Source organism: Micropterus salmoides, unplaced genomic scaffold (assembly GCF_014851395.1).
Source record: "Micropterus salmoides isolate LMB-PRFRI ecotype aquatic unplaced genomic scaffold, ASM1485139v1 Ms_hic_scaffold_17, whole genome shotgun sequence".
NCBI lineage: Eukaryota > Metazoa > Chordata > Actinopteri > Centrarchiformes > Centrarchidae > Micropterus > Micropterus salmoides.
In genome coordinates this window covers 16,123,242-16,148,987 of record NW_024040817.1, presented here as the reverse complement: position 1 = coordinate 16,148,987, position 25,746 = coordinate 16,123,242, and the positions used below count along the sequence as shown (strand labels likewise).

Here is a 25,746-nt window from a genome sequence, read left to right as displayed (position 1 = left end):
ATGCATGTAATGTTTTTGTGCATATACATTTCAAAAGTATAAATTAAAACAGCACTTCAGCTTTGAGGGCAAAAGAAAAATATGTCCCTGCCCCAGTGGCAGGCAGTGAAAACATTTCAGACCCTGGTTGATTGGCATACTTGCTGTTGAAAAATTTGACTTTTAAAGAATGTGACAGCCTCTCCACTACTAAAAACAACAACTTATTATGATATAAGTGGCTAGATAATTAGCCCACAAGATATAAACAGAACATATTGCAATAAAACTTGAAACTCAACTCTGCGAGTACAGGTATTCATTAAATTCAATGAGGACAAAAATGCTTTCAATAAGTCGACAATGTCTTATTGTTCTACTGAATGTTTCAAGAATGACTGAGAATGACTGAGAATAGTGAGTTGATGGAGGTCTGTTTGCCTGACACTTACAGTTCTCACTATTTTAGCAATCATATTTTAGCAAGTTAATTTTAAAATTAAAACCACCCATTCTGCTGCCTAAAGTAAAACATACTGTTGTTAAATATTGATATTCAAGCATCTATGGCAATAAATGTGTCAAAGCCATATGCGTCTGAATGTGAATTTTAAAGATCAAAGCTACAGTATATGCACAAGTCAATAAATAGTATGTGTGTATGCTGAGAAAAAAAAAAGAAAGAAAGTATAGCTGACATGTAACACTTGTGTCTGAGGCTATTATGACAGGGACAGTAAACAATGTAAAGCAGAAACTTTGCAGGTTTTCATTCTAACCAGTCTGCAGCTGTTGACTTCACTGATTAGTAACCCTTGATTTTAGGTGCAATAATCAGTGAAATAAAACTAAATCACTGAAGACATTTTTTCTCCTACAACTGATTGGCTGATTTGTTGATGTCCAGACTGCATGTGCAAATTACATCTGACATTTTACTGTGCTCTGATGGTGTACAACTACAAGGCAAAATTCAATCATCTGTTAATCTATATTCCTGTCTTTATCCTGCTATTCCCAGTAAAGCAGCTCCCACCAGATACTAGTTAAAATATTTATAATCTGAGCATAAAATCTGACAGAGCAGGATATATATTAGTACAACAGTGCAGGATATACATTTTCTGGCCACCATTTAAAACACGATGATGCATGGGGTGCATGTGTACGCCTGTGTGTGTAGATGTATGCATTGCCTATAAGTGATTGTGTACAGGAGACTGCTTGCCTGTCTACGAGGTGCCCTATTTGTCTCCCTTTCTGTGTCTATTCATCTGTCAGTCTATAAAGCTTTATAACTTGCACCACAATGCCTCACTGTCCAAATCACACACACGTACTATGTTACAAATCAGCTGCAAATTGTTCACCCCAATAAATTAGCTCAGTTATGAGCCCTGAATTACAGATTTATGAGTAATGCTTGTAGTGAATTGTTAACTGAAGCAACATGTCACCTGTTTTGGATCAAAGTTTCTAACTGATATTGATTTCTGATATCAGATTGTTCCATGTTGCAATGTGAGTATTTCTACCTACATCTATTCATGTTAGTTATTATTTAAAAATAAAGTTTGCTTCAAAGTTACCTGCACTGCTTGCGTCATTCATAAAAAGTTGATAACATAACTTCTATCTGATGGTGTTACCGTTTAATCAGTGTCTAATTTTCCCTAAATAGGAAAAATGTTATGATGATTGCAAATGTTTATTAAATTAGTACTACCTCCTTAATTCTAACTTTGAAATGAATTAAAAAAGTACACTTTAGAAAGAAATTTTCATGATTTTCTTTCACAGAATTGTATGCCTTTTTTTTGTTAATACTGAAAACCACATGCAAGAGAAGATGTAAAGCAGCTGCATTAATACTGCATTGCATCTACATCTGCAGATCTCTAATGTACTTTTTGAAATGTTTTCACGTTTCAGTGCTCCAGTTAAATCAGAACTACTGCAAAATGTATAATCTCTTAAAGTTCAAGACAGAAATTTAAATAGAAAAACAAATGTACGGTATAAATGTGTGGGGTACTTTGGAGACAGTGCACTGAGATAACTAAAAAAGTAAGTCACGCTATATCCAAGAGATATCCATACACATATTTAAACATATTTAAGTAAAAATGACTAAAAAAAGAGTGCTACCATGATAGCCAACATTTCCATGGAGGCACCAGCTTTTTACTCTCAGATCATGACTGATCATGACATTACTTTACGCTTTAATTACTTGTTTAATGAAATGTATGGGGTTGATTGTTCTTATGTTGTATGTATGATGCTTTGGCAATATTGTTGTTACACATTCATGCCAATAAAGCTCATCTGAATTGAATTGAATTGAATCATGAAGACATCATTGGTAACCTAGTCAACATGTGTTTGTTATCTCTTAAAAAGACTATAGTCTGTGTTTCCAGGGTACGTTCAAAATTGGCACTGGACAAGGCTGCACCTTCCCTGTTACATACATTTATGGACCTGACACTCTGTTGCCATGAGACCAGTGTGGGGTCCTCAGTGTGGTACATTATGTCTATTTAAAAAATTTTTTTTAAATTTCTAATTGAGATTATTTTGACTGATATTGCAATGGAGATTTGATTTGTGTTATGAGATAGAATGATAATTTAGAGCGAATGAAAACAAACTAAAATCATTGTGGTGAGATTTTTGCAGGGATATGTAACAAACACAGATGTTTTTTTAAGTCTGTAGAATATGATGTGAAGGCCAGGACATCTCTGCAAGACGACAATATTTCATTTAAAATGGTCTCTTTTGTAACCTTTTATTATTATCCATCCTTCCTATGTAAAAACTAATCGATCTAGCCCTTTTTTTGGTTTCATATTCATGCAGGTTCATAGATTGACATCTGGGCCCTTACCAGTTAAAGCTCTTAAGACGGTGGTATGCTCGAAAATAACATACGATGTGTGGTCTTGCAATAGTGTTTATAGGCCATAGAAAATAGCTAGATGTGATAATTGTTTAAATATCTAAATAACTGCAAATAGTCTTTTCCTAGAAGACATTCATAGTGCGCATAAAAAATAGTTTATTAATGAAAAAAAACGATGCTGTTCAACCATTGAACAAGCACTTCTGATGTAGTACTGGATACTGGCACCTTTACTGTTGAGCAGATCCACTTGGTGCCTTACTTGAGGACAGAAGAATGGTACTCATTCATCTTCCCTTCTCTATTTTCTAGGGGACTGGCCTTCCAGGCAGAAGGCTACTTCTGTAACCTCTAGGCTACTACTGCCCTATTTTTTTTTTTTCTTTTATTAAAAAATATTAAAATGGTCTCTTGACGCACATGTTTTGCTTTTAACAAAAAGTGCACCTCCTGGCCATATTGCGATTTCAAAAAAATTTCAATTAATTGTTCAACCTAAGGCTGTACGACCATTTGACCTAAATTCAAAATCACGACTAACTGAACATTTCACCTCGATTATTGAACGATTATTTTGTCTTTGAATGCCCGCATATTTCAATGACAAGGTTTGTACTGTAAATATGCTCAACTATTAAAGCTGGGTTTATTTATTCTTCTAAATTAATCAATATGGTAATGTTGACGCGCACATTACAGACATAGTTCCCCTATAGTCGGCGCATTGGCGCTGCTGAATTATGACCACTGCTTATAAACTTTCACTCAATTATTTAATATCAATGCGGAACAAATGTTTTTCACCGGCACACAGCGAGTAATAAGCTGTCAGTCGGGCAGTAAATGTACAGTGTAGGTATACAAGTCTGAGTGTAGGTCACAGTGTGTCGATTAATAAAAGTCTGTCTGTTGTTTCCACAACCGCTGGAAAGTGAAGGCTGTAAGCACTAACTAACATCTCCCTGTGCTTCAGACTCAGGACTGGACGGGGCGGAGTCACGTGACTACACACGTGGTAGGATGTTCCAAGGGGAAATTACATGAACATCCACAATATTAACAGGATTATATAACCAAAAATACGTCAGAAATTACGTCGGTTAGAGGCTCTGAATTTTCAATTAATAAGTTCAACCCTCATTTCATTTCTTGTGAATTTTGATGTCGCTGGACCGTGAATTCCACACAGAACAGGCCCTCAAAGAAAAAGGTTGATAGATGAAACCAGGTCAGGGAACAGAAATTGTTCCGAGTGAAAAACTTCAGTTATGTTGAGGTCTTTTTCAAGAGTAATGGTAAAAAGCATTGTGAAATTGACTGTTACCAAAGTGCACCAGATCAAATAATGCTGCTTTTTATTGGACTAAGAAGGTAACAAGAGGAAGTTAAAAAAAAAAAGCTTTACTAAACTAGTAAGTCATCGTTTCCTTCAAACACTTTTCCTTCCTTATAATTAATTCAGGGCTGCCACACTAAGCAGCTTTATTTATTCTTGGTTTGTGTGTGTTTTGTTTACTTATGTTTTTACTTGTTACTCATGTGGATGTGACACTATTACTGCTTTTTTGTGTACAACTGATACCCTTACCAATAAACGGTAAGGGTATTAGTTTTAAAGGTATATTTTTAGTGTATGTGTGAATGAAATGCATGAACACATTTATTAGACTCTATGAAAAAAAGTTAGGCTTCAGGCTTGGTAAATCTATTTATCTGTATTTCTTGAATGTGGCAAGTGCTTACCTGTACGTCATATGTGCCATTCATCATAACTGTCCTGTGCTGCTGATTGTGCATATCTGGTCTTGTCTTCCCCAACTCTTTGGCTTGGTTCCTCTGCCCCTGTCCTGCTTGTATATCTGGGAGCACAAATACAAGTACGGGTCAGACTTGTAAAAGCAGACAGACAAACAGAGGTCAGGCTGCCAGAGTCACACAAATCCAAGGACATGTCTGACATCTGGGAAGAAGGAGAACTTCAGATCAACAATCTACAAGTTGTTGATGCAAGAAGCTGGTGCACCCTGAGCATACTGAAAAATTAACATTATAAAATCAAATGTGCCGTTACAATGTAATAAAACAGGGCTTCATAAAACAATCTGCGTTTGTATGCTAATGTACATTACAATGCTGTAGGATTTAACCACGGAGTGTGTATATTAATACATAATCAGGTCATAATAGGACTGTTTCTTCCTGTTTTGGTTCACCATGTCAGTGTGTGGTCCAAGGCTTGATCAGTGAGGCTTATTTCATGAACTTGTGCACAGATCCACATTATTTTCCTTAACAGCTATTTTACACACTAACCATCAACAACAAGTCAAACACATAGCAGAGAGCTGGAATCACCTAGAGGTGTGTGTTGGGGAGCCATGTTATGGAGGGCCAGGATGTGCGTGTCGAGGGCAGCATCCTGCCGTGTGCGGTTGTGCAGGCCCAGGTGATACTTCCTAAAGTGCTTCACCAGGTCGGCGGGGTCGTTGCCATAGTAACCGTAACCGCACACGTTGCACTTGAAGTCCTGGAGTTTGGGAGAGGGGCTGGAGGAAAGCGGAGGGGTGTCAGTTGTTGACTCCTCCCCTCCTTCCTGTCTTGGGAGGAGGTGGGGAGCAGAGTGGAGAGGAGTCGTGAGATGATCTGACTCCCCTCTGTCTCTTTCACTCTTCTCTCCTTCCTCTACCCCCTTCTCCCCGTCCTCAGGCTCCGACTGGCTCTCGGGCCTGTCATTCAACACCGCTCCTCCTTGTGTGGCCCTCCTGCCGCCTCCTCTCCTCCCCCCCCTCTCCTCATTGCTGTAGCGGTCGCCAACGGATGAGGGAGAGACAGACGAGGATACGCACTCGCTCTCCCCCTCCTCCTCTTCCTGCTCCTCATCTCCTCTGATCCGGTCGGAGGATTCTGGCTCAGAGGGTCGGTTTATGCGTTCGGCCTCTGCTCCTACTCTTCCCTCCTCCTCTCCCTCCTCCTCCTCTTCTCCTGCGGGCCTCCTCCCCTCTTCTTCTTCCTCCTCCTCACCTCCCACACTCCGGATAGGGGGATTCTTCTTCCTCACCATCTCTGAGAGGACGAAAAGAGATAAGGAGAGAGACAAAGTTAGATTTTCAGCCAATACATTGACACTTATGAAGGAACATGAAAATATCAAGCAGATTTTTTAATAATCCCTTAAAATCAAGACACTAACAGATACAATGTGCTCAAATAATATGCCGTGGATTACATGCACCCACACACGCACACAAATATGATTTCCTGACAATGATGTATGTGTGTACGGAATAGCTTTGATTCAATTTACAAACTTCTTTGAAAGATGAAATCTGTGACAATCCTCAACCACAAACCCCGTCAAAGAAAAACAGCCCCAACAAATCAAAAACATCTCAGCTGTGAGAGGGGTTTTCAGGGGTGTGTGTGTTGGGACGTTCGTTGCATCCTTAAGTGCAACTTTTTTGCCATTTTGCCCCCCCTTCTTATTCTTCTTCTTATAAACCAGGGAGTGGATCAATTTATCGTTATGGAAGCCATCCGTGAGAATCTTCAACACATGACCACATCAAAACCAAAACCATATCAGAGACGCTGGGAGGGCGAGGGAGTGGGTGGGGTGGGGGAAAGTGTGGGGGTGGAGAGAGGGTGAGGCACTGAGAAGAGTGGGGGAGACAGAGAGAAGAGAGAGAGACGGGTAGAATGGCCAACAGACAACCACATCAAACCGCACACCCCATATCAGAAAGACGGATGAGGGAGGCGGCAGACTGCAATTCATCCCCTCCAGCCCTTCAAATTTCTCTTTCTTTCTTGCATCTCTTTCTGCGTGCCTTTCATTCATTTTCTGGCTTCCCAGATTCTGTTTTTCTCATCTCTCACTGTCTTTCCAGCTCTATCTGTATCACCTCCTGCCCTTCAGTTTCCTCCCTCTACTTTATTCTCTTTTTGTCTGCTTTTCTTTCTCATTTCAAATCCTAGCTTACTTTTAACCCCCCCCCCCCCCATCACCTCATCTTCTTTCCCTCCCCCTCAACCTCTCTCACCACCATGATCATTTATAATCAGGGTAAAATACCTTTACAAAAGTACTTATCAAGGCATCCTCCTTGCACTTCACTCATTTTTTTATTCTCTCGTTGCCAACTATCACACGCAAAAGTAAGTAATAATCTGAGTAATTTCATAATTAAAATGTATCTTTATTTTAGTTCCTGCCCTCTCCCTCCCTCTGTCATTCCCCCTTCTCCCGCCGTCCCTCCCCTCCCTCCCTTATAATCACTATACAAAGCCATCAAATAACCAACCATGTGTTTTATGTTAAACCATAATGTTTCTTTTGTTTGAAAAGAGAACAATTGTGGTCGTTCTGCTCACAACAGTCATGACAGAGAGATACTGTGTGCGTGCGCATTTTCCAAGCATGTGTGTGTATGCGCGTGCTAGCGAGCGTGTGTTTATTTGTGGTCGTTCAGTTCATATTCAGTCGTAAACATAGTCAACTCATTGACCCATACGCTGCGTGTGTTTGTGTGTGTGTGTGTTCGGTTATGAACAGACAAAAATCCAAACAGACGCCTGATAGACGCCAAAAACTGATCACTTTTAGATCAATGCAATATGAGGGGGGGGAAGACACTGAGCGCACGAGTGTCTTTCTGTGTGTGAGTAATACATGTTTGATGATGTGTGTGGAAACGAGATAGCATGCGTGCAACCCTGTGACTGACACTGATGTTAGTGTGAGAGCGCTTGTTATTATTTACTGATAGCAAACTGCACACATTTAAATCATGAGAGAATCAACGCAGACACACACACACTCTAAAGACAGAGAAGTAAAGGGGAATGTAGTTGAAAACAGATAATCAGATGTCCATAAACAAACACATGCAGATACACATAAATATAAAAAATATATTAAAAAGAACCATATTTTAACAACTCTGTAATGTAATCCTTTGGATTAGGAAGAAAGGTCATAATAAAAATACACACAAACACAGAAGAAGGGAAGATGAATGACAGACAGAGGGCTGCTTTCTTTGTTGAATCCCATTTTCTCTCTATGGCCTTTCTAGTATTTAAAAAAAAATGCTTTCCCTCTTTCTCTACCATACAACTATTAAAATAAAGCAATTTATGTCTGCAAGGGCCCACGCCTAGACCAGCCCTGGCACTCACTGTGTGTGTCTGCATGGAACAGAGGAAAATCTCATCTGATGTTCACCACACCCAGTCAGAATTCATCATTCACACACACACACACACACACACACACACACAGTGGAAAACTACAGATCGTTGTGGTAAAGCAATGAAGCTGAAATCCCGACCTAAGAAGCACTGGCTGACCTGACTGTGTTTCCATCTGCCCCGTCAGATTTCAGTGGCGACTTCAAAACTTAATCAAAGTGATAATAAGAAAATTATGAATGATCTGGTGAAGCGTGAAATCAACAGAGCGCGAATTAGTGAGAGTAAAATTCTCATCTATTTATTATTTTTTTATTGCCATGAGATGTTTATTTGCATACTTCTGACGTGCTACTTGTACACTTCAGGATGTGGGCAAGAGGAAGACGTGTGTGTGTGTTAAAAGGCTGTGCGTCTGTTTCTGGGTGTATGCATCTGTGTGTGTGTGTGTGTGTGTGTGTGTCTCAATGTCGCAGTACAGCCTTTGTTTGCTTCAGGCTGTATACACAGACTGGAACCATTACTATCAACTACAATTAGGTACAACCCACCACAACATACCGCATAACTACTGCTACTAGCTACAATTAGACCCTATACACCACAATGGCCTCAATACCATAGCGAGGATAAATGCGACAGTTAATCATTTCCATCAATGACAATTAGCCCCAACACAAGTGAGGTTTTTATCTGAAATTGCCAATAATCACCCCAAGACATCTGTTGAAGGATGCACTGAGAGCGGTGTGGGATGTTTCTGTAGTATAAGTCAGATATTTGGCCATGTTAGGGGACTCATATTGGAGAATTTCAATTGTATTTATATGAGAAAGTTTTTTTATGCACCATATCAACTAAATCGTATCACTGTTGCACTGTAAATCATCCCTGCAGTTAACCAAAAAGTCTAAAACGTTTTGATGTCACATCATGTTGCTGTCAGTTGGGTCCTGCTGAACAACTGGGGTAGCAAGAAACAATTATTTTCATCATCAATTAATCAGCCATCCCTCCAATCATCACTTAGCCTTAAAAATAGTGAAACTGCCCGTGATAACTGCCGTGAGTCTTCAACATTCTTTTTTCGTCCAACCAACAGCACAAAACTCAAACACTCAATTTGAAATAAAACAACAAAAACTTCAAAACAATTTCAGAATGTTTGGCATAGCTGATTGATAAACTGCTTAAATAATTAGTGGAGTTTTAAAAAAATGTTGGGGGTAGTGGGGAATAATTCTCAGACAATCAAGTAATCGATTCATCGACTAATCATTTCAGCACCACAAATTTCTATGGTTGTTGAACCTCTAACTTCATTTGATATGCAGTCAGAAAGGTCTTTGTGCAACATTGTGCGACTCCAACACAAACACATAACGTGTACGGGATCATTAAACAACACCAGAAGACCACTAAAATGAATGTAACATTAAAAAAATCAAAGCAAGTCCTTTTGATTCAGAGAACATAGTTAGATCTCACTAACAGAAAAAAAGAGATCACCAGTCCATCTTAACCATTTTTACACAGTCACTGCAGGCTAATTCTCTAAATGCATATTATTAAATCACTGTAATGGATGGGTTTGATACCAATTCTTAACACGGTCACATATTTCTGCTGCATTCAGATAGCTCTGCTCCTCCCCTCCCAGTGGGACAGCTGTAGTTGGCATCTCCATCTTTCATAAACAAAGGATTAATGTGCAACATATGAAGAAATAATGCTAAAGGCAAGGTCTTGTTACACAGAGAGATCTCTCTCAAGCTTCTCTTTCATTTTTTCAATCTGCGTCATTCTGTCTCTTCATATTATTCTCTCTGTCTCTGCTCCTACATTTCCTTCTCCTCATCATCTGGCCTTACTTTCTTCTTGGGCTGCCATCTCTTTTCCTCCTATTCCCCTCGTATCTTGGAAACAATTTTAAAAAGATAGATTCACTGAGAAGCGGGGGTACACTGAGGAGGAGTATGGTCAGGAGAGGAAGGAAGAGAGAAAGAAGGTAAGGACTGTCTGTAAGAGAGGGACGGTAAATGGAAGGAGGATAAGAGCTTGGAGGGGAGGAAAGAAGATGCATTTTCTTCGTTTATAAAGAAAAAGAGTAGTTGTCAAGGGAAACTGAAATAGGAGCAAAGAAAGGAAATGCACGATGAGTGAAAAAAGGTAGGAGGCAAAGAGCCTCCCACATACTAATAAGCATCCCTAAAAAGTGGATGACTTTTATAACATCTGCTTTAAAACTTCCCATAATCTCCAAAGTGAGAAACAGAACAGTGTTTTTTAGCTGTAGTGGGGTATTTCATAGACCACCTCTTCATCCTTCAAATTTATTGTGGAACAACAGAAATAGCTTCCCATTATTTTCATTATTATTATCATCAGGAGTCCAGCTTCTCACCCCTCGAACAAAGTGCATAGTGGCTGGTTGATTTAAATCAATTCTTTTACCCACAGTGAGGTTCCTGGTGTATTTTTTTACTGACATAATAAAACATTTCTTTCCACGATGTCGTTTTCTGAAATCCTTTCTTTAAGGTGATGGGGAACTTGAAGAGAGCAAGCTACTGACAGTGAGTATCTGTGGGCATGTGGGGGCGAGCTTGTCCTGGCCAAATGGCACGCTGAATAAATTTCAGATTCGCAAAAAGTGGAAAACGCTTTAATTAGCTGAATTAATGTGAGAGCAAATTGACTTTGCAACGTATTTCAACATTCCTCCTCACACTCCCCTTAATTAACAGGTTGGATGTGTGAGCAGAAAGGCAAATATTAGTTTTAAGTTCACACCCATATGACTTGTAAGATGATCATTTGTAATGTGTATTTTTAGGTGCATGTAGGCACCTTGTGTTTGAGCATCTAAGGATTTTGAAGACTCACTTTGAGTTTTGGTACAGTATTCTAGATGAAAGAGTAAATATGTAAAGCGCTCCATCAATTTTGTCAGAACTGACCTGTCAATCAGTCAATTAGGGCTGCAACTAACAATTACTTGAATAATTATTTTCTGACTTTAAGGGTGATTGGTCTCATCAACAGTTCAAAGCCCAAATATATTTTGTTTACTGAAATGTAAGACAAGGAATGCATCAAATTCTAACATTTGAGAAACTAGCGGTGTGCGATATTATGATATTAGATTGAACGATTAAAACATCTCCATGATCTGCCTTTTCAAAGAGATCGTTAGTATCGTGCTATAATGCAGAATTAATGAGTTTAGTTCTTTGGCTCATATACGCAGTTGAAAACATCTGACAACAACTGCTTTGTCAACATCTCATGTCAGCTGCCTCGCTGCCTGTATCCTTTGCTGTCTACAAAGAAAACACTGTAACTGTTGGGCGTCATAAAATTAAAGAGGTGGTATTGTACTTTTTGGCTTTTTCCCTCTCCTTTATTGAGTTATGTATCTTTTTGTGCATGTACTAGGTTTGCAAAGTGAAAAAGCCCAAAGTCAGCCCAAAGGGAGTTCCCATCACCCACAGAAAACGCTGCCTTAAAACAGCTCATTTGTCCGACACGCCCTCAAAAACACCGGTGGAAAAACACTGAGCTGCAGCACACACCTCTCCTCTCCCTTCCAAACGCTAGCGACCCTCCAGGCAGTCAGTGGACATAAAGTTGTTACTGTGATGTAGAGACAGAGCTGGATGAAAGATCCATTGGTTACAGATTAATAACTCACCACTCTGCAACTCTTGCTCCAGTCTATGTTGCTAAGCTGGACGGCAACATGTACAGCTGAACCGCAGCTGTTTACCGGCTTCTCACTGACCTGCCCTTCTCTGCTTCTGATTGGCTAGTAGTCTTTAACTAGGAACTGCGCATGTGCAACTCCCAACAAAGATCATTTAAAGGCAAGATGTATCACTCAATAGCTAAAACAAAGCGTTCAACACACAGGGTGAAAAGAGGAGCTGCAGCAATGTGCAGTATGACAAAAAATATGGTGTTTTAGGATTTTGAACCTGAAAATGAGCATAATACCACCTCTTTAACAATAAAGTTCCCCGTGTGCCCCGCCTGCCCTGCCTCAATTCTCTGTGATTTACAGAGTCTGATGATGAACAGAAAGTGTTACTTGTTGCTAAAGTAACCGCTAACCGCGGCTAACTAGCTGCTGCTATATAATTAGCTCAGTTAGCCTAGTGGTCATAGCTGACTCGGCCTGGACTGGGAGCTCGGAGCACCTAGGGCGTGTATATAAACCTCAACTCAAGCACTAGAGGTTTTCAGGCCAGGAGAACGTCAGTGACCGCCGCTGGATTGGGCACCAGAACCAGAGCCAAGCGAGCTGGTAAAAAAAACGCGCTCAGCAGCCACCCAGTGAACACAGCATGAACAGGACCGGACACAGAGACCGACAGTCTCTGTCGATCTCGGAGGCTGTGTTCGATCCTGGTCCAGCCGCAGTGTTCAATCACTGAGAGCTGCACCAGTCCGCACAGAGTCTGCATGACAGGGTGGGGTGGCGTAACACACATTCAGCGCTATTGGCCACTGTAAATGCCAATCAATATCTGCGACAAGTCCCTTCCTGTCTTTGTGTTTTTATGCAGAAGCCAACAGCACATTAATGGGAAAATCAAATCAATAAATGTATATTAAAAGCTTTAATATTGTATCAGAACAAAATTAATCAGTTATTTGTTGTTTAAATGAATCATTAGGCTACACTGTATACAATTAATAAATTTCCATCCATCCATCCATCCATCGTCAACCGCTTATCCCGCGTACAGGGTCGCGGGGGGGCTGGAGCCTATCCCAGCTGACATTGGGCGAAAGGCAGGGGACACCCTGGACAGGTCCCCTGTCCATCGCAGGGCCAATTAATAAATTTGTGTTATTTTTCTCTTCTAAACCAATAACTTGCAAAACAGTCTTAATAACCAACATGAAAATGGATCGTGATAAGATCGTGAATCGTTATCCTGCTTTTTGCTTAAAAAATGCTGATATGATTAATCCATCCATTATCTATAACCGCGTATCCAGGGGTCACAGAGGGGCTGGTGCCAATACCAGCTGACAATGGCAGGTACACTCTGAACAGGTCTCTAGGGCTGACAAATAGAAACAAACAACCATATCCGCTCACGCAGAAAAGCCTGGCAAGACCAATGTTCAAACCTCAGATGCTCTTGCTGTGAGGCAACAGTGCTAACCACTGCATCACCGTGCCGCCCTGAAATGATTAATGGGTTATAAAATTAGTTAGATTAATTTATCTTAATAATAGATTCATTTTCTATTAATTACTTGTTTCTACTCTGCAGCCAATTAAATGAAAAATGACTTTCCATTGTATGTATACATTTGTTGTATGTTCAGCCACGGTTTGCTGACCCAGCTCAAATGTTAGTTTCTATACTCCAATTAAATACCACCAAAGTCGCTGCCATGAATCTGAACCACATCACTTCCTGTCAGTAGAAAGGATTTTCCCTGGAAGGACCTGGCAGACACCAGCTGTTGTTGTTATTGTTGCAAATGTCAAACCTTTCAAGACTGCGTTGCATCACTCAGCAGTCATTTATTTATATGAAAATGTCACAGATTATTACTTTTAAGAAGACCACTGATGCACAAAATGGCAGTCACGCTGTAATGGCTTGTAGCTTTAGGTTGCATGTCAGTGAATGAAAGCAGCTGAAGAAAATATTAATGAAAGTGCGCGTGTTTTAGTACCCACACAGACAAAACAGATCAGGCCGTGAAACCGAGCCTATTTGGAGTGGTGGGATAATAATAGGAACTGGCCACAAGTGCAAGCTGCTATGTGGTGCCTAGGTTTGAGCTTTGGATGGGAGCACGGATGTGTCTGGCCTCTTTCAGAAACGAGGGGATAAGGTGGGGAAAGAGTCAGCTGAAGGGAGCATTTCTGTTTTTGGGGGGACAAGAAGCAGCTTGGAATTGATTCTGCAGAGGCAGAAGTCTAATTGAAGATGGGGAGGGGGTTTAGGAGAGAAACAGAAGGAGGGAGAGAGAGGAGGACAACATGAATTCACTGTGAGACAAGACTCCACCTGCCATTTTAAGACTAAAAGCTTTCAGTTGCCTGCTAGACCCCTAATCAATGCCAGAAAGCTTACACACACACACACACACACACACACACACATGCGCAAACACACACACACCCGTCATCTGTTGTGTAGCGGGGGCACAATTCATTCCCCCCACGGATCAAGCAAATCACACACACGCGCGCGTATAGACTCACATGCAGACACACTATTCCAGAGTGTAGGACTCATTTGTAATGGGGTAACAGCATGCAAAATATGTCATCTTAAATGTCAAACTTAATCAGAGGTTCACATTTCAATACCTCTCTCTCGTTATGAGACTCGCTCCCTCTGTTTCCACACTCTCCTGCTGCCTCTCTCTGCTTACTACTCTCCATATTGCTGTCTTTCTCACTCACACACACAAAAACGATGTAGTGAACACACCTCTCTCTGTCTGCTCCTCTTCCTATCTGTCCATCTTTCACCTAGCTCTCTCAATTCATCTCTCGCTCCCACCCACCCTTTTACATTTCCCTCCCTCCTCTCTTCTGCTGTCTCTTTCTCAATCTCTAGTTCTCTACTCCCCCTACCTCTCGGTTATCCTTGAACAAACATTAATGTGTTTGTAGATGTCCTGTGTGTGTGTGTGTGTGTGTGTGTGCGTGTGTGTTTGCCTGCAGATGTGTTGATAGCACAACCGCTACCTCTACATGGCTGACAGACAGACATCTATTCATTAAACAGAGCAAAGAAATGTTTTACACACTTACTTGTCTGCTTGCATTTCTGTGTGTGTGTGTGTGTGTGTGTGTGTGTGTGTGTGTGTGTGTGTGTGTGTGTGTGTGTGTGTGTCTGAAAGCAAAGGCTGCCATTTTCTTTCACATAAAGTTTTTCACTACACAGTACAGCCTACATCAGACTATTCCTTCAACTTTACTAAATTTCGTAATGCAAGATACCATGTTACCTGGCCTTTTTTTCTGAATATCTTAAACTGTAGATGCATACAACCTCCAAAAAGATTTTCTTAAGCCCGATCGACAATACATCTTGTCACCAATACAGTGTCTACCGATACCTCCTTATCTCTTTTGATAGATTCAGTACAAACACCAGGAAGCACAATCACGCTTGCAGATTCTCATACAAGCCAACGTATACAAACAACTATCTTTGTTGTTTTCCTGATTTATTTTGATCTCGGCTTTGAAACGTGTGGCTGTGTGTTAATAAATGTTAATTAAAGTACATACTATAAAGACACAAGAGCTGAATTGCACAAGTGCTCAAATGAGCTCTGTACATCAGTATCTCACTATACTGTTATTATTTTAATCAATGTTGTTGCACTTACTATTTATGAGATATGAGTGTTTTCATTTCAAACAATGTAGTGCACAAACTATCTGCTACAAAATGCTCACAACTGCTCTGCAGAAAACACAGATGCAGGAACAAACAGTGGAAGACTCTACTTAAGAAACAATGTAGAGAACCGCTGAAGATAACGGCATCAATCCTGCATCCACAGAAATACACACCCTCCCAGCTTCCCACCACACAAACTTTATTAAAAGTCTATTAGAGGAGTCTGACCTCGAATAACTACATTGGATTACAGCACCACACAGGGTCTGGGAAGCACTGTGATGTGTGCATGTGCGTGTGTGTAATACTCTGTAGGAGGGCTGTTTACCCCTTTGGACAGTTAAAGGCAGAACACTGGTTAACACCAGTTCCACACAGACTTGAACACATAACTGAGAGCTGTCCAGTATAACCATGGTCTTATGGCTACCGAACACTTTCAGGGTTTAGACTGCTGTTCAAGTGCACCTCAAAAACTACTGAGAGAAGCAAAACTGTTTCTCACTTCACCGAGGGGGAAGTCTCAGAACTGGTGCTTTCAAGCTCAATTAACTCTTTAACTTTACCATGCACGCAAGAGACAGTGAATCAGAAAACGTTACACAAGTGACAAAAAAACACTTTTTCAACTGTGACTTATTCGGCATGACACGAACTGGCTGTGTTCATCTGCAAAGGCAAATTTGAAAGCGCTATGCTAACACCATGGGACCCACGGTCTATAAAACTCAATATTGAAGTGTGTGTCAAGACCCACAGGTGGGTCAGAGGAGTATAAAATTTGCTTACTCAGTTTCTCTCAAGCAATAGGTTTGAACTTATAAGGCTGTAAGCATTCCTCGTCAAATTGCTGGAGGTTAGCAGGTTAAAACATGGTACATTTTGTTAGATTAGCCTACACAATAGAATGTCTGTGTGTATGTTAGACTATTAGAATGAAATAGCTGCCAAGAGGTTGCTGGTTCAGTTCCCAATAGGGCTATAAAAGATGCTGAAATAAATCAGTATGCACACACATACACAGATCCAGGCTTCAAAAACAGGCATACACACTGCAACCAAATCTTTCACACACACACACACACACACACACACACACACACACCGTGTTATTTCATTAAATCACAGACATTTATGCACATAAACACATACATCTGCATGCATGTTTACATGTGTGTCTAAATCTCAGGGTCTTCACAGCAATTTGTGATGTATTAGTAAAACAGTGAAACACAAGACACACACACACGCGCGCGCATACAGGCGCAGACTATATATCTCTTCTGCTATTTCAATAATCTGTGACCTGAGAGTTTATAAGACTGACTAGTCTGGCCTCTGGAATGACTGTCTGGAGTTTAACTTTATATACACACACTCACACATGCACACACACACACACCCACAGCTCCCCTGCTATGGTCCTTAGAGCCTACTCTGTCTGTGTGTGAATGTGTGTGTGAAGCATACCATGCGTGTGTGGTCACGTCTAAGAAAGCTCCTTTAAAAATGGATCTCTCTCTCACCATAATTGATGATGTCACCTTAACCAATTTTTGCAGTGAGCAAATTGTGGTCAACATATATATGTCATGTGTGTCTGTGTGTGTGTGAGGTCCAAAATACGGGATTCACTATACTTGAGGGAGCTGACCAGCTTTGTGGGGACCAACAAGCCAGACCCCACAAGTTTAAATGGCTGTTTGAGGGTTAGACTTGGTTTTAGGGTTCAGGTTAGAATTAGGCCAAGGTTAGGGTGTAGCATGTAGCTGTGATAGTAAGGGTAAGGGGCTAGGGGGGGCATTATTCCAGTGAGATGTCCCCACAAAGATAGTAAGACAAATGTATGCGTGTGCGTGTATGTGTGTGAAATCTCATTTTTAACTTTAGGGATAAATCATGCAACTGTCATGGGGGAGCACAGTTTCACACATGGAAAACACACACAGAGACAGACTGCGAGGAGTGTGTGTAATTAATTATTGATAAACTGGCTGCCAGGAGACAGAGGTTGGCATTGAGAAAAGATCCGTATGGATCACACACATGCACAGAAACGGAAAACACATGTCAACATGCAAAATCTCTTTCTTAAAAAGATTGTTTAACCAGAAAATGCCTCATGGCGAGAAAACAAATTCAGTGAAAGAGTTGTAAAACAGAAACAAAAACACATAAGCGCTCACATAAACATGCATGAACACACATACACACAATTTTCCTATGAGGATTGATCAACTGAACAACAATTACATCTCACTGGATTCTATGCGGTCATAATGTAAGATTAAAACCACCGTAATATCGCCAAATTAAAAGATTAGTTCAACCATTTGCATCTAATCATTTACAATATTTAAAAACAATCCAACTTCATTAAATCCTCATTTAGTTTCTTCCTGCACATCAACTATGCACCACACAGGGCAGAAATTACACACACACACAATCATCACTTTGAAATCTGTTGCTGCATTAGAACAAACCGAATAAACAATAAACTGAGACGTTTTTTCTGGTGAAAAAAAACAGAGATACACAATACAAACGCACCATATACACAAAAAAGAAATACACATCAAAAGCAGGGTCTGATAAACAGTTGAAGGACGCCCTCCAAATCCTAGAAATATTGTTTTAAGGAGGTGTCTGTTTTGAAAAGCCTTTTTCTAACAAACAGTAAAAAAAGACAAAGTAGTGTATGAAAGAAGAGACAGAAACTGTCCATGGTGATCTCATCACACCACGTCATCCCAAGAAAATATGAATCCTAAATAAAGACCATCCCATTCTATGTCTGTGTTCAAATGCTGAATGTCTCAGGATATTATTAACTTGCTGTGAAACTATCAAACTGTTGAACTCTGCACACCGAGGGCACACACGCCTAACAAACACTCGGTGTAACAGCCAAAAAGCCAGAAACAGTTTGCCGCCACACACTGAGGACAAGAACGTAGCACGCTGTTCCCAAGATGCACTGAAAATCTGTGTCTTCTGCCTTGTGGTGTGGGTTTTTTCAACCTTCAATTGCTGGGTTTTTACAAATAATCTGCCGTGCAGCTGTGGAAGCTGTCTTATTTAGTGTTTTTTACAATTATCTTGGCTATAAGGATGCTTCCTTTCATCCTACCATACTGCTGTCAGAGCAATCATTTCCCATTCCTGGTCTTTGTCTTGTGCTTGTGTATACGTTAAAGCACCACAGGAACTTAGTTAAGCCTGTATAGCATGTGGCAATAAAATCTGGTTCCCCCAGCAGAAATACAGCTTTGTTAACCAGGCTTCTATTAATCCCTTCCTCCGGTCTCTTTAACAAGACTTCTAAGAAATCAGTCTACCAGAGAGAGCAGACAATAACCAGACTGTACTAGAATATATGTAAACACACTCTAACTCTGCGTTCACACCATAGACTGTATAAAACATGTACGTAGTGTTTTTGACGTCACCCATAGGCTGGCTAATCCAAAAATGCACAAAGAGGTGGAGCTGAGGCGGGGTCGAATGAAGACTAGTTGCAGAAATACCTAGTGGCCAGCCAGCTGACAGGGCACCCACCTGTCACTCAAAGCAGCACCATCCTTATGAAAATTCACCACTCGTGCACTTGTCATGTTTATTTCTGCTGTAAAGTTTGGCATTTTACAGTAACATGGAGGTCTATGGAGACCGACTCGCTTTTGAGCCCAGCCTCAAGTGGCCATTCGTAGAACTGCAGTTTTCGGACACTTCTGCGTTGCCTTTATTTTTCAGGATGCCGCTTCACACATACAGACACAAAATAGTAGGCATTCTCTGGCCTCTCATGAAGCGCTGTGTGAAGTATGTCATTTCCATACTCTGCTCTGAGTGGACAGTTCTGTTCTGATGCAGCTGTGGTACTAAACACAAGTTGTTGTTTTGAAGTTTTTTTTTGTTTAATTTGTTTCCCGAATACAGAATAGCTTTTTTTGCGGTATGTGTTTTCTGTAACTCCACTAGCAGGAAGGAGTAGTAAACATCTTTGTGCTTCTGTTTCTGTGGGCTTTAAACAAGCGAGATTGGCTGTCGCCTGCTCACATTGCGTCAGAGGACATTTTCATAAAGTTGAGCTTATTTTCCCACAGAGCGCCTTTTAAATCTCTGTAGCTTAGTGGGCGGTGTTGGGCTGCAACACCAGGCCTCACTTACAATGAATAGCAGCCTGTCACTCTCCCCTCTTTTAAGTACGTATGTGTGAACGGCCCATTAGTTTGAAGAGGAGTGGCAGATGCCTCAAGGAGAAGGACTGAGCAAAAAAGAGAGCAAGAGATGGTGGTGTTGAAACGGACCGACGTTTCACACTTGACGAAGAAAGAAAGCACCACATCTGTGACTATCACACCTGAACACTGTCCCCTCCCCCTGCCCCCACCTTCTCTCTTGCTCCTCTTCACTCTTTCAATTGCTCACCACTACCATTTCTCCTACTTGTGTGAAAGCGTGGGGGGAGGTAGAAGTGTGTGTGTGTGTGTGTGTGTGTGTGTGTGTGTGTGTGTGTGTATGTGTGCGTGTATAGCGGAGACCTGACAACTTCCTCTCAACTTCCTGTGATCAGAGCTTGGGGGTTGCTGGGGGACAACCAGGAAATTACATACACACACAAACTGGGTCGTAGAAATGTGAGCAGACTGAACAATAAACGCATGAACAGAACTGCATTAAATGAAAATACTGTTGAACTAAATAATGATATTTTCCTTGAAAATATATTAAATTACAGTACACAGCCGCTAGCACCTGCATGATGTGAGTTCTAGGAAAGAGAGTTAAAAATGAATCACAATATACATGTGTACGTACAAGACACACAAACAGACAATAGTTAAAGAACACACACATACACACACACACAGAAACACACGCAAAGAAAAAAAAAGAGGAAGGAGGTGGCAGTGCTATCCAATATTTCACAATAAAAGCTGAGATTCAATCACTTCCTAACACTGTGTGTATACAGTACATTTGCCTTTGTGTGTGTGTGTGTGTGTGTGTGTGTGTGTGTGTGTGTGTGTGTCTGAACAGAACATGAGTGTATTCTTTCCCTGTTTTCGACACTTTTACACACTTATTTATGGGAGCAGATGTCCTCAGCCCCAGACACACACACACACACGCAGCAACACACAAACGCATGCATGTGAAGGACACTGAGACAGTTTAGAACGCCTTGGGCCTCAGTCTGAGCTTTCATTTCCTCTATCCTGCATAACAACTGACAGATAGACACACACGCATGCACACGGACACGCACAGACAGACAAAGAGCGGATGGTGATGAGACTTTTGGCCTGCCCAGAGGGACTACAGAGGTAGACAACAAGCTCTAAGGGAATAACTACAGCATTAAAACAGCCAAGACCCTTTTTAACAAGACAGACTGAACAATAATCTTTTTGAGCGGGATGAAAATGAACAATTTACAAATTAACTAATGAACTAAATTAACTAAATCAACTAAATCAACTAATTACAGCAATATCAACACAGCACAGTTATGGCTAAAACAATAATCCCGGCAATGGAATGATAATCATGCATCAAACACCAACAAAAGGAAGACACTGAGGAGTTTTCCTGCAAATGTGTACTAATTTTATAACTTAAGAAAGCAATATACCTGAAGCTTTCACACAATTTCTACGAGTTACAGAAGTCAAAGACTATAAGAGCGGGGTTAAATTGTCAAGCAAAGTCTGAAGGTGCCAAAAATTCGTTATGAAGTGTCAATTTTTTTGTTGGGCTATCATTATTTCTACAAGAGCAGGTGTCACATTTTTCACAAGGCGGATGCCTCAAAAAAACTCAAAGGGAAAGCTTCTTCTCCTTCTCTTAGAAGCGCTAAAAGTTATTTTTTCCTAATTAAAGGTGCTACCCTGTCGCCTGGTGGTACAGTGATGGAGAAGGTTTAGCTGAGAGAGAGAAAAAAGTCCATGGGTTTTTGTGAGCTCACATCCATCTCTCTTGTGTTACAGCCACACATTGCTTTTTTCACTCGTTTTCATCTTTACTCTCCTCACAAACACACACACACACTCGCAGACAAACACAGAGACAGGGAGCTTTCCTGTGCTAGGGGAAGTTGCAGGTCGTTGCGACATCAGTGTTTGAGATAAAAGCTCCTTAACACACACACACACACACATACACACACACACAAAGTTTAAGACTCTAGGTTAGGTTTATCGTAATAGGGTTTTTAGGAATGAACTCCATTTTGTAAGTAGAGATTCAACTTGCATGTACATGTACATGAAATGCAAAGCAGTGATGAGGTTACTTGGAGAGAAATGATAACTGAGATGTTGAATTAGGCCTAAACCATCACCATTTAAATCATGAATAAATCCATCAAATAAAGACAGATCAAGAAAATGCAAGAACTGTCTCCGACTGGGAACTGAGGTTATTAAGATTACACAATTAGTCTCAAACCCTCAGGCCTCCAGGACGTCCCTGATTCACATTTGTCAATCCGATGAAAAGCAATACACCAAATGAAATACAAGACAGTAAGCAGACTGACACCATACATGTGGCTTTTGATAGTTTATAAATATGATGGTTTGAAAGCTGCCATTAAAACATACTTAGAATCACTGCAGCCTATAGCCTATACATCAAACTAAACAGCTGCTTATTCACACACCAAGGAGGCAACCATAATGTCTATTGACCTAATTTAATCTAATTCATCATTCTCAACATGCTAAACTGCAATCGATCACCTGTGATTACCTGCTGCAGGGTGCTGTGGATGATTTTTTGGAGGACAGAGAAGTGGTGGCTTTGTAAGTTGGCTGAAGGTGGCAATTATTCAGGGAGTGTTGTCTTGACACGGGTCCTCTGACTGAAATATCGACAGAATGTCATCGACCCTTTAATCGTGTGTTGTGGAGCAGGCGCTGGAATCCCCTCTACATCTGCAATGCACTTTGGATAACAGCTAAAAAAGGGCGAGCAGCACTCCGTAAACACCTTCTGCGGAAATTCACTATGACATCAGTTAGGCTTTTGTTTTTTAACGTATATTCATTCTTGACACAGGGCAGAGCAGCATTACGTCTAGCTTGTCCAATACAAGCCATATACACACTTCATCGTGCAGGATTATTGGTACTGCTTACAGATGCAGAGCTTATAAAAAAAAGAACACAGCCAAGTTGTGAGCAAAATCTGATAACAGTGCATGAATGTAGCTGATCCTGCTGTACTGAACCCAAAAGTTGATGTTCACAGTGTGAGTGACACATCTCTTTCTGCTTTATGATGTGTTGTGCTTATCCTTTTTGCAAGGTCTTTTCCGTGTGTATGTGCCTTCTTTCAATGTCCCTGCACATTTAATTCACCTGTCAAGTAGAGTAATTAGGATTGTGAATGTAAAAGATATAACGATGTCTGTCAGCTGTAAAAGCCCAAAGATAAGTCTGAAATGTTATTATTCACAGGATTGGGCATTTTGCGCTTGATTACCAAAGACATTGGATCTCACCTAGGGAACCTCACCTTTTGGGCGTGATATCCAATATGCGTTAGCTATCATCTAGCCTGTGATGACGTGATCATATATGAAATAGACAAGGCTTAACACACCCTATCTTTCCCTGTTCTGTCAGAACTTATCAGCCTCTGAGCGTGCCTTCTATCAGCGTGCTGATGATAAGTCATGCGACCTCAACGAGATCAGGACACCTTAAGTAGGTCAAAGATTTACAAGAGATTCAGGTGTGGATCAGTAATAAGTGCAAAGGTATGTAATCTTTAGTTCTCACACCCATCTAACTGCTGGTACACCCTTAAAAATCCACATATGTGCACACAAATACAAGCATAGACGCGCACAATCATACAGAGTTTAGTGAACCTATCTAGCTGTTACTACACCCTTAATCCTTTCATCTCTTATTTTATACCCAGCCCCTCCCTCTGTCTTTCCTTTCTTTTCATCTTTTCTTATTCGTCTCTCTAATCTCTCTCTGATCTATGCCGCTGATGAATGACAAAAAAAACGAAAAAAATCTGTGTGCTTCTGAGACTTTCTTCCATTTTTCCATGTTCAATTTGCACTGCAATTGACAGCTAAAAGTGTCTTCTGCATGTAAGAAAATGTTTCACAGCCCCGGGCCAAACCACAGGTAGTGTACTGTAAAATGTCAAATATACATGGGTATCAATGGGGAAATTAGCCAGAGGTACAACTGACTGTTCCCCTCCATCTGCCTTTCGGCTATCTCCTCTGGCATCAGTCACTACCTGTTGCCTGTACTTAATATTTGTACTATTGCACTATTATGTTCAAGTTATGCATGAGTCAAACATAACAAACCACAATTTTGGCAACAATTCAAAAAAACTTGAAGGCATGCAAAACAAAAAAACTCGCTTGACATTCGAAATGACACAATTTACACAGAAAATGTCAAGGCTATTTGTCCACCAAATCTGTCCCAAAATCTGTCCATACTTGCTTGGCATACTGTATAGTGTTAAGAGCCAAAAAGACTGTGTTGGCAAAGTTGTTATCGGTTAGCTTCAAACCTGCCATTCAGTATATTTCTGGATACAAATTTACACAGGGATAATCTCTACAAAGAATACAACAAATATGTGAATGTGTGAGAGAGAGATAGAAATAGTAAGACAGAAAGAATTAATAGATAGTCGATTAACAGCAGTTAAGGAGAAAAGTGAGTGAAGTAAGAAATAAAAAAGATACTGAGATATTGACTCCAGAGCATGATTTATATTTCACACTATTTCATTTCATATTGTTGAACATCTATTAGTCACATTTTTTAGATGCAGCTGCTGTCTCTCTGTTTGGTAGTGAACACTGACAATAGATGTTCTTTCAATATAGAGAAAGGCACAGAGAGAGAGAGAGACAGAAAGAGAGAGAGGTTTACACAGGAGAAGCAACTGGGAGAGAGAGATTTAGAGAGAGAGCACGAAAGGGGAGAGACGGGGAGACAGAAAGAGGATGAGATGTGAATTCATTGCCTTAAAAGAAGCTCTGAGTCAAACAGTGTGATAAGAATCGGACGGCCCATGCACACGTGCGCACACAAACACATGGAGACACACACGATCCGTGAATCTTTACTTTGATCCTCTTCGGACAGATAAGTAGATAAGAAGTGTTCAATTACTGTACAATTATCTTGTGTGTGTGTGTGTGTGTGTGTGTGTTAGAGTGTTAAAGTGTGCAAAATGTGTCAGGGAGAGAAAGAGAAAGCTAGTGTGAGACAGGAGCAGGAATGAGATTCTTTCCACCTATGTGTCATTTCCTCTCTCTCTCGCTGTCTCTGGTGCTCTCTCACCATAATTTCATTGTAATAAGGCTTTCTATCAACCCCTCTCCTTCTCCATGGGCGTACCTTGCTCTATCATGAATCAAAGGAATGTCAGAGGTCAGGATCAGCGCTTATAGAGCCAAGTCATGTTAGACACTGACACCTAAACCTGGTGCAGCTCTGGTCCTTTAACCTTGGGGTTTTGAGATGATTAACAGTATAGAAAAAGCAGGTTGTGTTTGCGGCAATGCCAGTCTGGTGGTCTGTTGGTCGGTCAGTCGGTCCACCACTTTGGTCCAGAGTGAAATATCTCAACAACTTTTACATGGATTGCCATGACAGGCCTGTTTGTACAGGCACAGAGGATGAATCCTAGTGACTTTAGGGATTTGTCTTTAGTGCTAATCAGCAAATCTTAGCATGGGGAGGCCTGTGCCAACCGGGAGCCAACACTCTTGTAGCAACCCAACGTTTTTCTGTCCTGTCCCAATTGAAGAAGAGGGCGAGCCACTGGTCCCAGAGCTGTTTTTTTCCACACTGGAAATTTGTCAAGAGTTTATCAAGATAGGGCAGCATTCAAGCACACAAGCCAAGGGTAGCAGGGCAGGATGGCAGAGTGACTAAAGACTAAAGCTCCCTTCAACCAGAAGGCCAAGTCATCTCCCCTGTGACTGTAGGAATCCACCATGCTAAAGTGTCCTTGAGCAAGACACCGAATCCCTACCACTCCCAGGGGAGCTGTTCTGAAGCGGACGCTGCAATCTAAGGGGGAGATGAAAAGAGAAATCTCACTACAGGGGATCAATGGAGTATCACAAAAAGCCTGCGAGCTAAAGTCACCAAAGTTCCACGCCTCACCTCACCACAAAACACTCCGGTGGCAAATTATCTGCCTCCCCCTCCTTCTTCTGTCTATGTGGCACTCTTTTCTCTTACTGCCTTCCTCGTTCTCTCTCCTCCTGTC

The 25,746-nt window shown here is 40.9% G+C and overlaps 1 protein-coding gene across 3 annotated transcripts in view; it reads right to left on the bottom strand.

Moving 5' to 3' along the window:
* trps1 (trichorhinophalangeal syndrome I) overlaps window positions 1-25,746 on the bottom strand; it is a 119,270-nt gene that overhangs the window by 61,103 nt on the left and 32,421 nt on the right. For all 3 annotated transcript variants that reach the window (XM_038725231.1, XM_038725232.1, XM_038725233.1), the window contains exons 3-4: window positions 5,243-5,950; window positions 4,631-4,746 (exon numbers count right to left, since the gene is read on the bottom strand). In XM_038725231.1, the coding sequence (XP_038581159.1) occupies window positions 4,631-4,746; window positions 5,243-5,950 (824 nt within the window). The remainder of the gene's footprint in view (window positions 1-4,630; window positions 4,747-5,242; window positions 5,951-25,746) is intronic.